The sequence below is a fragment of the Apaloderma vittatum genome, unplaced genomic scaffold (assembly GCF_000703405.1).
Source record: "Apaloderma vittatum isolate BGI_N311 unplaced genomic scaffold, ASM70340v1 scaffold32054, whole genome shotgun sequence".
NCBI classification, from domain to species: Eukaryota; Metazoa; Chordata; class Aves; order Trogoniformes; family Trogonidae; genus Apaloderma; species Apaloderma vittatum.
In genome coordinates this window covers 341-15,342 of record NW_009711477.1, presented here as the reverse complement: position 1 = coordinate 15,342, position 15,002 = coordinate 341, and the positions used below count along the sequence as shown (strand labels likewise).

General features: G+C 48.4%; 2 protein-coding genes across 2 annotated transcripts; one reads left to right on the top strand and one right to left on the bottom strand.

The window, feature by feature from the left end:
• Nucleotides 1–2,214: 2,214 nt before the first annotated feature.
• LOC104272611 (lysophosphatidic acid receptor 5-like) lies at nucleotides 2,215–3,327 on the bottom strand. The gene has a single exon (XM_009867659.1). The coding sequence runs from the start codon at nucleotides 3,325–3,327 to the stop codon at nucleotides 2,215–2,217; it is 1,113 nt and encodes a 370-aa protein (XP_009865961.1).
• A 9,582-nt stretch (nucleotides 3,328–12,909) lies between these two features.
• Nucleotides 12,910–14,820, top strand: LOC104272612 (protein Wnt-4a-like; the record flags this gene model as incomplete). Its single annotated transcript, XM_009867660.1, has 4 exons — nucleotides 12,910–12,974; nucleotides 13,328–13,566; nucleotides 14,367–14,498; nucleotides 14,678–14,820. Coding segments are annotated over exons 1-4 (579 nt in total), but the record flags the coding sequence as incomplete, so codon positions are not given.
• Between the last annotated feature and the right edge of the window lie 182 nt (nucleotides 14,821–15,002).

Sequence of the window (15,002 nt, the reverse complement as noted above, 5' to 3'; positions counted from 1 at the left end):
GTGCCTGGCTATCATCACCGTACCTGCCTCGCTCACCTTTCTCAGGTGCTTCCCCTTGCTGGGGAAGCTTCTTCCCCTGCCTGCCTTGTTACCTCACCTGGTTCTTGGCTGCTGTTCCTTTGGAGAGCATCCAGCCCTCACTGTCTCCAACAACCTGCTGGGAGCATGGGGTTGGGGTAGAGACCTCCAGAGATCCTTTTGCACCCAAATCTTTCTGTGAATTTATGACGGTGCTCTAGCCAAGTTAAAAGGAAAGAAAAAAATCAACTTCTCTGCGCAGGGAAGAAAACATAGCAGTGAAGGTGGGGTATTGAGGCTTGGGTGCATGCTGTGTTAGATCTGGGGAAGGGAGAAAGGACCAGAGAAACAGAGGCAAGGAAAGGAGTCTAGGAAAGAGGAAGATGGAGGAAGATGTGGAAATGGACAGCCACCAGTGTAGCTGCTGTAATAGCCCTCCACTATCCTCTCAATCCCAGAACAACTGGGTAACATCAGACACTAGCAGAAGAGATACCTAGCCCCATTTCCTCTCCAGCTACACTGTCACAAATGATTCACATTCACATGGCAGTACTGAATTTTCAAAATAGAAATACCTACTGCTCCACAAGTCCTCCTCCACCTCTCTCACTGCATCTCTCAGACACTGTTAAATGTCCTTCATTCACAGACATATTTCAAGGCTGGTCTGCTGGTTATGAAGAGGCTCAGAAAGGGGATGGAGCAGGCATGCCTAGAGCAGATTTGTCCCAATGCAGTCTGTGACACAAGGATCTCTCTGTGGAGAAGCTCATCTTCTACAGGTCTTCTTGAAGACCTGCTTCTACAGTCATTCATAGTAAAACAGGTCTTCAAGGGAGACTGGAAAGATGAATTTAAAACCCAGTGTCTCCTAAGCTGTGTTGTAACACAAAACCATGATGCATTACAATACATTTCTTTCCACAGCATCCATGAGGTAGGGGCTTGAAATAAGATTCATTGCTGATTTAGAAGTCTAAGAACAAGGACTTTGCTCTGAACTGCATTTCTTGTCACTTTCCCTTGCTTTTCTTTGAACATTTTCCCCCCAAAATAAAATGTATCGTAATGGACCAGCTCTGGGATAGCCTTAGTCCTGTGGGAAGCCAAAGAGAGACTGTTACCCAGTGCAAACGGAAAGGCAACCCTTGGTCACTATCAGGAGCGAGTAACTGGGATTTCTGGTGCTCCCTGTGTACAGCTGGATCTCTCTCTTCTGGGGAGATTTATAGGACTTTCACATAGAGCACAGGCTGAAAAAGCATGTACAAACAGTGCAAGCAAATATATTTCACTGCAGCCTCATTCTGTGACATCATTTCTTTTTAACAGTGAAAATCACTCAGACCTGAAATCAATCACCCTATGGCTGAACAACAAGAAAGTGCAAAGCACTAACATCAGTGTGAACTTCAGAAAAAGCCATGGTATTAGTATCCTTTCTTTTTCTGTGGCCATTATGAATGTTGGTGCATTTTAAGCACACTAAGTGTTTCCCAAGCCCTCTTGCTTTAAGTGAATGTCACTAGTCATTGTGCTGCATATGTGTGTGTACATCTGTACAAGCACATTTGATATACCCCCTAAAGACTGTTTTGCTGAGTTTTGTGACTTACAGTACCATAAGAAACCTATTTTCTACAAGAATACTAAACACTCAGCTATTACGCTCGACCCCAACAAGGGTTGCTTAAATGCTTAAACTCACTTGGAAAATTAAGAGACTTATTTAGGTGCCCCAAGCTGGACTTCAGACTCAAATTGAAGCATTTAGTTAAAAAAACAGCAGTTACCCTCAGTCATTACTCTGTCCACAGTGAGTACCATAGTTGTGTTCTGATTATCCCCAGAACTACTTCACACTAGAGTGGAGTCAGGAGGTGCTCAGGCAGGATGAACTTGATTTGGGAATCTGTGCTGACCAGACCTAGACACATTAGGTTTGTTTCAAGTCCTTGTCCCCGCTGTGTTTCCTCTACCAAAAGAGTCACGTGGGACCATGTCACCAAGACATCTCTGTTTATTCAAAACAACCTTTCATCTTTCAGCTCTGTAACATCACGTTCACCCACATACCGTCTACTGCGCTCCCTCAAACAGTTTGCTAAGTTACCCTGAGCTGTTTCCCACAGTCGTGCTGTAATTATTGGTTGGGTGACTCTGCAACTCTGCAATGGCATGACCTTTCTGTGTCTATATTTCTGAGTCCTCAATAGGACCATTCAAAAATATGGCAGTAGGAAGCGATGGCAAAGATTCATTGGCACGGATGAAGTTTCTAGCTGGGAACTGTTTTGATTTTGAGACAGCGTGGTCTTGGGTTGACTTTTTCTCCACAACCTGATTCTTAAGTGTCCCCATCTCTGAGTCCCAGGCTTGTCCCCGCCGCAGTTTCTTAAAGGTGTTACGGAAACCCTCAGTACTAAAGTAGTAGATCAAAGGGTCCAGCGTGCAGTTCATGCTGGCCAACAGCATTGTCGTAATTAATGCCTGCCGCACAGAGGCCTGTGTTTCTTTTTCAACCTCTATGACCCGGGCCTTCATCATCCCATAAAGTGCCAGGATAGTGTTGTAGGGCACAAAGCAGATGATGAAGATGATTAGATTGACAAAGAGGAGACGGACGGTTTTCTGCTGTCTCAGGGTCTTTGTCTGTCTGTCCTGACAGAGCTCCTGAAAGATCCGAATTGAGCAGTATGTCACAGAGCTGAGGGGCAAGAGAAACCCCAGGATTTCAGCCAGGACAACTAGGGGGAAGAGGTTATTCTGCCAAATGTTGTCACTAAAGCTTTCAAAGCACAGATAGACGGTCTGGTTCCGTACCTCACAGTGGTTTTGCTTATGGACTATGGCTGTGGGGATGGAGCCCACGAAGATCACAACCCAGACAATCAGGCAAGTGAGCTTGGCCACCTTGGGGCGCCGCAGATGCCGCCAGCGAAGTGGGTGGACAATGGCAATGTAGCGATCCAGGTTGATGCACATGAGGAAGAGGCAGCTGCCGTACATGTTGATCTGGAAGACAGAGCCAGAGACCTGGCACAGAGTGTTACCAAAGGGCCAGTGGTGGTTGGAATAGTAGTAGAGTCGCAGCGGCAGAGGAAGTGTGAAGGTGAGGTCGCTCACGGCTAGATTGAACATGTAGATCATCACTACAGACTTCAGGCGCAGGTAGCGGATGAATATCCATAGGGCTGTCACATTCAGCAACAAACCTGTAATGAATATCAGGATGTAGCCAGGCAGGAGGAAGTGGTGGTTGAAGCTGTAATCTTTGCATGTCTGAGACGCATTGGAAGCTGACATACCCAGTAGGGATCAGGGGAGGATTTTGGTAGATCGCTGAGCCTGCTGGTGGGCTAAGGACACACAAAGAGAAGCACTGACAGAAGTCATTCCCCTCTAAGAAGCTACGGGCAGGTCATTCCCCTCATCTGAACCTGGGAGGTAGATGGACACATCTCTTGACTGGTGCTGCTTTGGATCGCTGGTCTGTGGTCATCTGGCAGGGGTGGTATTGTAGTCACCTAGAGCTGGCTTCTGCCTCTAGTTCAGCAAGTCTTTCCAGTGGTTACAGGGATGCTGATGTGATGGAGGGTCATTGCTGGTTGTCTATTCCTGGTCAGAGTTGAAAACTAAAACAGAAGAGTTTAGGTTAGAGGAAGAAGTGTTAAAATCCCACCATGGTGGCTTCTGCATCAAGAGCTAACAAAGAAACCAAAAGAATAAGAAAAATGGACAGTAGAAAAATGAGTAATTACATGGCAGAAGAAAACAGAGCACAGAGAGGGAGTTGTTGTGCAGAATCACTTATTGCTCAGCCCCAGAAAATGCACATTGCTTGGATCACTGCTGAGAGCACATGTATACAAGAAAGGGACAGCACAAGAGCACACAGGGAGAGTAGTCAAGGCAGCTCGGGAAGAAGAGAGTGAGAGAGAGAAGGAAAGAAAGAAAGAGAGCAAGCATTTTGAGGGAAAGTGCTGACTGGAAAGAACTTTAAAAAGAAACTGCATAGTATTATTTTATATCAGAGAAACAGGACTTTGTACATCTGTTGTAGATAAAAAGAATTATATTACATTTAGAATTGATTCCACCCTAGTTCCTTTTCCTAGGTGAAACAAGGTACACATACCTGAGTCCCAGCTACTTAGAATTCCTTACATTTCTTGCATTTCTTACATTCATACAGTTCTTTTGGATTGGATGTTCTCAGATCATATCCTGCTTACAACCACATAAGCATGAAACGGCCCATGTCCCACAAACACAGAGCAACGCAGTTGAGTAAGGGAGCACACAGTAAAGCAGGAAGGGCTGTGAGATTCATGTGGTCGAACATGTCTGTGACTTTCAAGTGTTGTGAGACTGGCCACCACTGGCTACCACTAATGGTAGCACTGCCTGCCAAACATTGATCAAGTGGAGTGAGCCCAGTCAAAGACCATTAAAATGTCTTGGGGGCTGCAGAACTCCCCCTGTGAGGAGTTGCTGAGGGAACTGTGCTTGTTCAGCTGGGGAAGAGAAGGCTCCAAGGGCATATAAGAGCAGCCTCCCCGTATCTGCAAAACGGTTACTGGAAGAGGACAGTGTTAGCTGTTCACAGTGAGGCATGGCAGAGAAACAAGAGGAAATGAGCATAAATCGAAGCAGTAGATATTCAGACTGGATGTAAGGAAAAATGTTTGCGCTGTGAGGACAGTCAGGCATTGCAACAGGTTTCCTGGAGCTGTGGAGTCTCCATCCTTGGAAGTTCTGTAAAGTCCAGATAAACCTCACCTGATCTGATAGCTCAACCTCTCTGGGCAGGAGGTTGGGCTAGAGACTGCCTTATTTATTCTACAATCCTAAAATTGAACATCTGCTCTCAAAGCTGTCACATTGGAGTAGGGTTATGTAAGTAAGCATTACACGCTTCCCCATAGCTGTTTGCAAAGGACAGATAGAGACTCCCTCATGGAGCCCATGTAGATTGTGATTTGTTTCAAAAGGAAAGTAGAATTTTCTGTCTAGAGGAAAATTTTACGTAAGGTTGATATTACTGTAAGAGGAAGTTACTCAGCAATTTGACATGCACAACAAGCATGCCAGACCTTCTGGATGGCATTGTGGGGAAATACACAGATTTAGAGGCATTTGCTGACCTCATAGGCAAGAAAAGATTAATTCTGGCAACAATATGTTAAACGATGAAAATGGAAGTCTAATACAAGAGAGCAGACAGCTATCAGTTTACCCATCCTTTTGTGTTGTTGGGCAGGCTTATCAAGCTATATCTGAGTAGATGTCACACTTCTTGGTGGATGAAAACTTTGTGTGAAGACTTGCATAAGTTTAAAGTATAAGATAATCCAGAAGAACAAGGCAAACGTGCAAGAATGTTGTTGGTTTCAAGTGGAATGATTAAAAGCCTCAAAAAATCTCAAGGAGGATACACGAGCTTTTGCAAGAGCAAAAACTCTGCTATGACTGCGGGCTGGACAGATCGGTGAGAGCTTTGTCTTGACTGAGACAAAGTGAGCAAGACTGAGACTTTGTGAGAGACTGTGACCTGCTCTAACATGCGCCCAGACCAGTCAGGTGTCAGGTGAAGGTGACATGTCTCCACAGACAAGCTATTTTTAAGAGGTATTCAATAAACATCTCTAGAGGATATAATATGTAAGCACAGTCCATACGGTGTGAGATCAGTGGTCTATCTATAACTAGTGTTCTCTCTCAAATTGTCTAAAGTGAAGGGATAATGTAATGACAGCACAATCATGTAGTTCTGCTCCCTCAGATTCTCTTCCTGCTTCCAGCATATTGTAGCTCAGGGATTTCGGAGCCAGAGGTGACCTGTTTGTATTCAGTAGTCCTTGGAAAACTATTCTTTCATGATTTTCTCCAGTTGCTTTTTGAATTGATGTGAAATGTACAATCCACAGCATCCAATGCCAGGAGGCCCAAGGAGAATTCCACAACTTAATCACAATCCAGGTAAAGATTCATCTGCTAGATTCAGTTCCTAGTTTTAGTGTTGCAAGAGACGGTGGAAAAAAATCCCTGTTCACCTTTACCTTACCACTGATGATATTATAAACAGTTGCCATATCCCCCCTCAATAAACAAGGGTCCTTGTCTTCATAGTTGGTCCTCACAAAGCAATCCTTCTGTATTTTTGAATGTCCTTGTTGCCCTTCTCAGCACCTTTCCACTTCTGCTACAGCCCATGTGAGCCCTGTGGCGGGGTGCTCAAAATGCACACAATGTTGATGATGTGCATGCACTGAGCTGAATAGGCATAGATCTCATTCGCAAGAGGTAATGGTCAGTTCAGATTGATTTTTCTCATCACTTTGCTAGATGAAATTTCAGCTGTTATTTTAAGACCAGTCACTCACACTTCTCTTAATCTCTGGGTTTTTTCGCAGAAAACCTTTATCTTTTCTTGCTCGAATAATTTTATGTCTCCAGTCGATTTCCTGTGTTATTATTTATCCCTCACAAATAAGTCAAACCTCAGCATTGGTGTCTTACAACTCCACTGAGAAAACCAACCATCCACCCTCATGCTCCGTTCTATATTTTAGGCACTTTTTATCCAGGCACAAGGGTTTTCTCTAAATTTCTTTGAGCAACATTGGTGAGAGCCATTTTGAAAACCTTTAGGAAATCCATACAGGCCATTGCCAATGTGCTTTTTGACTCCTTTGAAGGACTGTGAGGCAGCCATGATGACTCTTCCCTGCCTAGATGTGACTGTGTGCCAATTGATTTTTTCCTTTTTTATAGCTTCTACTAATTTGATCAGGACAGACATCAAGCTCGCTGATCTGAAATCCCCCAAGAACCATTTCTCAAATTGTGTCTGCCAGTGAGCCTTTAAAAGCAGTTTTAAGCAAATATTTCTACACCACAGTTAGTCAGATCTTCCAACCTTCAGTTGTTTTCGGATCTCTGGGGCACAAGCCATGTGATTTCAGACACTGCTTCATTTATCTTGCTTTTCCATAACCATTTCTACCACCGTTTTGATCAGAGGCAGCCCTTTGATGAATTCCTCCTTAGAGTTTCTGCTGTAGAAGTCTCCCAGGCTTTCCTGCCAGGAACACCAATGCACAAAATCTGTTTAGTGTTTTTGCCAGACATCACCTTTTCTTTTTTTCTGAGTGGTCTTTCCTTACATACTAGCCCTTCAGCCTTTGAGACATCCAACAGCAGAGTTCTAAACTGGCAACACAGGTCACTGAGAGCAGAAAATAGATTGGTTTTTTGGAGGGGATTTTTTTTTTGTGGGTGGATGGAAACACAGAAGCAAGAATCCACTACTGGTGCCTAAGCTGACAGTCTCAAATTTGATATAACAGATACTGTAATCAAGATCTCACAGACACATAATGAGACCTTGCATGGGCTTCGGAAGCTGTGGGAATGGAGCATGTCTCTGCGGAGCTCTGAAGGTACTGGTTTGAATGTCCATTGAAGAGGAAAGCTATGGGTAAAGCCGGCTGGTAGCAGGGAGACAGAAGAGCTGAAGCTGGTTGGATTATCCCCATTGGCTAATGTCTGAGAGCCACAAGCCATGTTCTGTGTGGCTGCCTCTACAAGAACCTCAAGTACTCGTTGCTCTACATAAAAGCTGCTGAGGAGTCTCAAGTTAAGTGTAAGGATGGCAATTGTCATCCTCGTCACCATGAGATACGGTCTTGAAATCCTGAAGGAACTTTCTGTTTGTTGACTGGCCTTATGCGGCCCAGGAGGTGAAGGAAGCAAATTTTTCACCTCTCAGTGAAGATCACTGTGAACCCCTGAAGTCCATCTCCTGAGCCCATGGCTTTTTCCCCAGCAGAGAGACAAAAGAATAATTTGAACTACAGATGCCACCTAAGCAGACACTTCTTTCTGTTTTCAGGTGGAAAATGAATTTGTTGCTAGTATTCTTGATCTGGGAGCAGGGACAGAGGGGATGACATGTGCACATGTGTACACACACGTGGACACGCTATGAGCGACTGCTGCAGAGGAGGAAAAGCTGCAGAAACTAGAAGGAAGCTAAAACACCAGTGAGGGAGGAAGAGGTGCTAGTATAGGTGTGAGGTGGGGGAATTCAACAGGGAAACCAACAGTCAGTTGCTGTTGATCTCTGAGGGGAGGAGGAAAACATGATGCTGGAGGATGGACAGACAACTCCAGAGAGGTGGTTGAAGAGAACGCACTGTTCTCCCCTTCCACACCCCCCCAGCCTGTGACCACCCCACTCGAATGACAGCTGTGTGCCTCCCCCAAGTGCTCAGGAGCTGCTGGTGTGGGGTGCTGGGCTGAGAAGACAAGAGAGAGTTTGGGCCCAAGGTGGGCACCTCTTGCCAGAGGCAGCAAAACAGCTGCTGGGAAGGGAGGCCCCACAGAACAATCAAAACCCATGGGGGTTTTGAGGTTTTTTCTTTTAGGGGAGGGGGTGGGAAACCCTAGCTGCACTTGCCTACAGGGACTGAAACAAGAGGCATGCCTTGAGATGAGATGTGAGTCTGGTGTCTCGCTGCCTGGTCCTGGGTGTCTTCTCTCCTGATACTATCTCGTCAATAGTCGCTGCCTCCTAACGCCGCAAAAATGGTGAATAGTAGAATCATAGAATCACAGAATGTTCGGGGTTGGAAGGGACGTCTAGAGATCATCTAGTCCAACCCCCCTGCCAGAGCAGGATCCCCTAGGGCAGCCACACAGGAACGCATCCAGGTGGGTTTTGAAAGTTTCCAGAGAAGGAGACTCCACAACCTGTCTGGGCAGCCTGTGCCAGGGCTCTGTCACCCTCACAGTAAAGAAGTTTCTCCTCATGTTGAGGTGGAACTTCCTGTGTTCTAACTTAAACCCATTATTCCTTGTTCTATTACTGGGCACCACTGAGAAGAGATTGTCTCCTTCCCCTTGACACCCACCCCTCAGATATTTGTACACGTTAATAAGGTCCCCTCTCAGCCGTCTCCTTTCCAGGCTAAACAGCCCCAGTTCTCTCAGTCTCTCTTCATGGGAGAGATGTGAAGGAGCACAGCATGATGGGACACAGGGTTGTGCATGGGGCTGAGAGATGAGACATAAAAAGACAGCTAGAAAAATCTTGCCAATCATGCTGCAGGGTCAGTGTTTCCAATTGTGACTTGTCTTTTAAACCCTGGGGTGCTTTGGGGCTGTCCTGGGCATGCAGACAGAGAACGTGGCATTAGGGTACAGAGCAGCGCAGCTGAAAACGCAAACTGCATGAGCTTGCTTAGTAAACCTGAAACCAAGAGGAAATAACAAAGAGCACACTAAACCTTAAAAATATCACCTAACTTTGCTTTAAAGATTGAAAACATTTTTTTTTCTTAAATGTGGATGTTTTTTATCTGCTGTAGGTGATATTTCAACCCCACTTTTCACCTTTTTTTCTGACAAAGAAATTATTGTGATAGTTACAACTGTGAAGACATTCAAGACTTCGGATGGCTTGTTTTTAATAAGAGATACATAACATCAAATCTGAGACCTCCGCATTTAACTCACGAGGTCTGATCACACTGCTACTGCCTATTCCTTAGAGGTGTCACCCCTCCCTCATCTCCTGAGGGCCCCGTGGAAGAGGACTTCCATTGTGGGCATCTTGGCAAGTAAGATCTGCAGGCTGCTCATGCTTTTAGCATCACAGGATCCCCAAGAAAGCCTCTGTTCGAATAAATACTGAGATTTGTCTCACAACTCTAGGTACACCGGGCAACTGAAGAAGCGTAGAGGGTTCCCTGGTGCCCCATGGTCAGGTCCAGCAGCATATTCCCAGCAGCTCAGGGGGAATGCCCAGCACCCCCAGACCATCCAGCCCTCCAGCTGTTTCCCTCTCACTTACCTCTCTGCTGGTGAAGAGCCAAGGGTGCCCAAGGGCTTGCTGGATAGCAGTCGCTCTCACTGCAGAAATCTCAATCCAGGCACCAAAACTGCAAGCCGCTTGAATCAAAACAGAACCAGGCAGGCTCTTTGGCTCCTTGTTCGTCGAAATCACAGCCGTCCCCTACCACACAATGGCTGGTTCTACGTCTGTGTCTGTCGTGCTGCAGTTCATCTCCCCTCCTTTCTCAATTCCTGATGTGATTCTGGCTGGCCACAAAGCGTGAACTTTGCTATCCAAAGCTGATAAGCTAAAACACATCCTATGAAAGCAAACGTAATTGTGAAAGGAGCAACACCCAGGTGTCCTTGCAACTGAGGAGACGTGCCCTGGGTCACAGTGCCAAATACTTGCTCGTCTTTGCTCCCATGCTAACTCAACTACCCCCAGGACTAACAGGAAAAAATGAAAACATCCCCTTTCCCAAAGTATTGCTGAATGAGGTAGAAGTGAAATACGGGAAGTGAGAGCAAAGTTGGTTTAACCACCAGCCAGTGCAAAGGGTCAGAGTCCTGTCAATCTCATGGGCTTGGGAACTTACTTCAGGGCTGAGCTCCTGCCTGGGGGCCCAACTGTGCACCACTGGCATTCAGCAGGGACTCAGAAAGAGCTGAAGTCTGAAGAGGTGTCAGTGAATGTGGCAGACAAAGGTGAGTTTGCCACAAGTGTCTGTCCCTGCTGTTCAAGGCTACAGGAGGCACAGTGCTAAGAAAGTGCAAGGGCAGATTTAGCAGGATATCTGCTACCTGGCACCACCAAGGGAGGAGATCTGCCCTTTTGCAGACCCCATGTGGCACTCCATTACTTCAAGTCCTATTTCTGCTTTGCCAGTCCCAGCAGACCTGGAAGAAGACATGGGTCGTGGGCACACTCCTAATACCACTGCCGCCCTTCTGCAGGAGCAGCTGCCCTGAGAAGACGATGCCATGCCTGTGGGCTTCTTCTTTCTCTGCAGCCCTTGCCTGCCTCCTCTGCCTGCTGGCTGTTCCTGCTGGTGTTTGACTTTCTCACTCCCTGCCTGCGTTGTTCTGCCGTCACTGCCTCCTCATTCAGAGAGTGACATGCCAAGGAATATATGTTCCTGCTGCTCGTAAATTCTTGGAGGGTACAATAGCACCCCAACCACTGATCTCACCCCGCTCCTTTTTAGTGTCTCTCTTTTTTAATCGGATCCCCTTTCTCACTTAGTTGCTGGGATCTTTGTTCTCACAGCTTTTTGTTCTCACTGTTCCCATCAAGGCTCTGGTAAGCCGATAAAGGCTTGCAGATACACCGGGCAGGGGGTGGGGTGGTGTCCTTCTCTGTTTGCAGAAGGAGTCTCTGACACCCTCTGTGGGATCTTTCCCATTCCCTGCAGCCCTCACCCCCAGAAAAGCCTGGCAGTCCTGGCTTTACCGTGTGGGTCAGGAGAGGAGGACGCAGCAGCACTTAGCCTAACCCACGTGCCCACGCTGCCTCACAGCATCCCACACCCAGCCAAGGTCACTCACCTCACCAGGTCTCGGTGCGTCAGCCTGCAAATTCCGTCTCCCCCCGCCCAGGTGGGCTCACACACCTCTGCCCCTCGCTGTCTCTTAGAGGCTCATCTCGCAGGGAAGAGCAGAGCAACCCTCGGCATTTCCTCACCGCTGTCTGAGTCGACAGCAGGTAAGACCAGATTACTGGGGTGTGCGTCGGAGGCTACACCCTGATGCTGCAGATCCCAACATGCCTGCCTCCCCAGAGTGCTGACTCCAGAAAGCAGGAGCAAGGACCTAGCAGGACAAGGGGTGTAGGGAGCTGGGGGAAGGCAAGGAGAGAGGTGGAAAGCATGCCACAACAGAGAGGCTGCTCAGGTTTGGCAGGATGACTGATAAACCCCAAGTAGTTTTTGTGCAGGGAAACGTGGAGGAGCTCAGCAAAAGGGTTAACCTACATGTGGGGCTGTGGTGGAAGAACCAAAGCAGGGCCAGAGCAGCTGTGCTCTCATTTTCTGAATGATTCAGACAGGAAAGGCAGAAACCTCTGGGCTGCATGAGGAGTTTTGCCTTCCAGGGTGGTGGGGACAGCTAGCACTTCCCAGAGCTGATGGGGGAATGGCAGGCTTTTCTCCCAGGACATTTCAGCGCCATGGTCATACAACTCAGAGGCACTCTTAGGAAATGGCTACCTACTAAGAAGAGGGGCAATCACCCCATTATGCCTGCTTGGGAGAAGGACAAGGATTCTCCCTCTTGCCATGGGAAAGAAAATGAGGGGGATGAAGAGAGGGCTGCCAGAGTAAGAGTTAAGACAGGCAGGGAGCAGCAGGCTGTGTCTGTTTGCCATAGCTATGTGGGCTGCGGGGTCAAAAAGAAGAATCTCCAGACTGGAGGTGGCAGATAAGGGAGGGTCTTCAAAGACAGCAGTTAGGGATGAGGGAGACAACAGGTCTTCCCCTCACTGCTCCCCCGAGCTGTCACTGCAGGGAAAATTTCTGACTCCCCAAAGGGCTCAGTGACAAACCAATTATGAGCTGGTGGGTCTAGCGACAGCTGCTTGGTGCTGCCAGGTTTTTCTTTAGTTGAAGGCTCTGTCTGCTGCTGACTGGGTCTCAGGCTTCTTCTTGCTGCAGAAGTGACTTCATCATGGAGGAAGACAACCAGATCGTCTCCCGAGAGGATGGCAGAGACTGAGAGTTTGGTACTAATGAGGTCCTCAGCCATGTGAGCTCCCTTGGACGGATGCTCACCCCAGAACCTTAGTTCAGAGCTCTCCCACAACGCTGCCCAAGCTGCAGGTAGGGAACAGCATCAGTGTAGATGTGCTCACAGAGCCAACCCAGCAGATTTCTATGGGCTACCAGGTCTCTGATGCCAGCAGGCACACCAGGACAGCCCACGGTCATTGGCCGGGGCAGGGGACTTTGCTTTGCAGTGCTGGGATGGAGCTGCCGTGGAAACAACTCTCAGGCACCTGAATTCAGGTGGCTGCTGCACCGTGGCTGAAAGTGACGTTTTGCTGGGGACAGGATGGAGATGATGTGGCTGTACGTGGCACTGATCCTTGTGCAGTGTGTCCTTGCCATGACCTGGCTGTAAGTATGCTTTGCACTTGCACTATCTGCATTGAGAAGTCACCTGGGGAGGTGCTGTCTCCCAAGAAAGTGGGCAGATCTGTGAGGGAAGGGTGAAAGAAGAAACTTGGGCAACCTAAAGGCAACACATGAGAAGGGGCATCTCTGGGGGCATGAAAGGGGAGGGACAGTGAAGATAAAGAGGTGCAGACCAGGATGGGGAGCAGAAACATCCAATTTGGCACAGACAAGATGTGGCACATCCCCTTCCCTGCCTTGTTTCTGCTCTAAATTAAGGCTATAGGGGTTAGTCCCCTACAGATATGGCCCTAACTCTAGCTCATCTGTAACTAAATCTTTCCCCTGCCCCACAGGTACCTGGCCAAGCAGCCTTCTCTGTGGGCAGTCCTGCAGGACCCCAGTGGCTGCGAGGGTCTGACGGCGCTGTTAGAAGAGCAGATCCGTGTTTGCCAGTGGCAGGCTGAAGCCATGGATGCAGTGAAACGAGGCACAGAGCTGGCTGTCGAGGAGTGTCAGCACCAATTTCACTCTCAACGGTGGAACTGCTCCACGCTGCAGGGACTGCAGGTCTTCGGCAAGGTTGCCATCCAAGGTCAGTGAGTGGGAGGCGGTGCAGACAGAGTTGACATGGGGTCCCTTTGGTATGCTCACAGGTATATCAGCCTCTCCTGGTCTAGTGTTCAAGTGTTATACTGGGACCAGCCCAAGAAAGCTCAGTGCCTTCCCCCACATGCCAGCAAAGCTATCAACACAGAGAGGACTGAACCAAATGCATGTGCTGTTGCAAATATTAATATTCTGGCTAAAATTCTTCTTCATTTGGCCAGGCTGTGCTTTTTGGTGCCGTCTGGACCATTCTGGCTACCATCTCTGCAGACTGATAGATCCTGTCTGCCACACTGCCACAGCCCAGCTCAGCTCAAAACAAACCTTTGGCCCTGAAGCTGCAGTCTCTTTTTGTTGCAGGCCAGGGGAAAAGGATCTGCCTATGCCCCCAAAATAGCACAGAACAGATTTTTCATGTATTTGTTTAGAAGAAGCCATGGCAGGGTTTCTCTGGCTCGTTGAGACAAGCCATGGGAGGCTCAGCCCCTGACCCCACTATGACTCCCCCTTCACTTCCCTTGAGGACTGCTGACTTCTCTCCCTCAACAGGACACCCAGCTCAGGAATTGAGGGTGACAAAGGTGGGGGCACTGAGCCAGAAGGTCCCCACAAAGCCCTGCTGGCTCCAGGCCTCAGGAACTGCAGCATCCTGACAGCAATTTCTCCCGAGCAGTCTCCCCCTGCGTGCATCCCACCTGCCAGCAGTCACAGCCTTTCTGTCCTTCTCCACGTCCCATCAGTGTCTTCCCCCTCTGTAGACTGGTGCCATTTCTTGCCCCACTGCAGGCACGCGGGAGTCTGCTTTCATCCACGCCATCTCCGCCGCCAGCGTTGCCTTTGCTGTGACTCGTGCTTGCAGCTGTGGGGAGCTGGAGAAATGTGGCTGTGATGGCAAGATCCGAGGAGTCAGCCCCGAAGGTGAAGGAGGAGACTGATGTTTTGGGGACACTGATGTTGGGGGAGAGCAGCAGAGGAGAAGATCCATGGGGAAGACTCTCACCGGGCGAGGAGACACCTCCCTTCTCCACGGCCCTCAGCCTTTGGGCGCTCCTCCCAGGGCTTCTCCCCTTTCATCTCGTGCCACTTTCCATCTGCAGGTTTCCAATGGTCAGGCTGCTCTGATAACCTGTCCTATGGGATTGCCTTTTCTCAAACCTTCATAGACAACCCTGAGAGGAGCCATGGCATCTCCTCCAGCCAAGCACTCATGAACCTGCACAACAATGAGGCTGGGAGGAAGGTAAGGGCAGGAACGAGGGCTGGCAAGCACACCTTCAAGGCAGCTGCGGGCTCCTGGCAGGGATCTGCATTCTGCTGCCTTTCCTCAGCCTGGCACTGCACCATTCACAGTAAGCTGGCTCCTCGTCTGTTTGGAGAGGGATCCTGGCCTCCCCTACTTGCTTATGTGTAGAATCTTTTTCC

Bases quoted from the DNA above. Each gene is read 5' to 3' on its own strand.
- LOC104272611 (XM_009867659.1), bottom strand. From the start codon at position 3,327: ATGTCAGCTTCCAATGCGTCTCAGACATGCAAAGATTACAGCTTCAAC.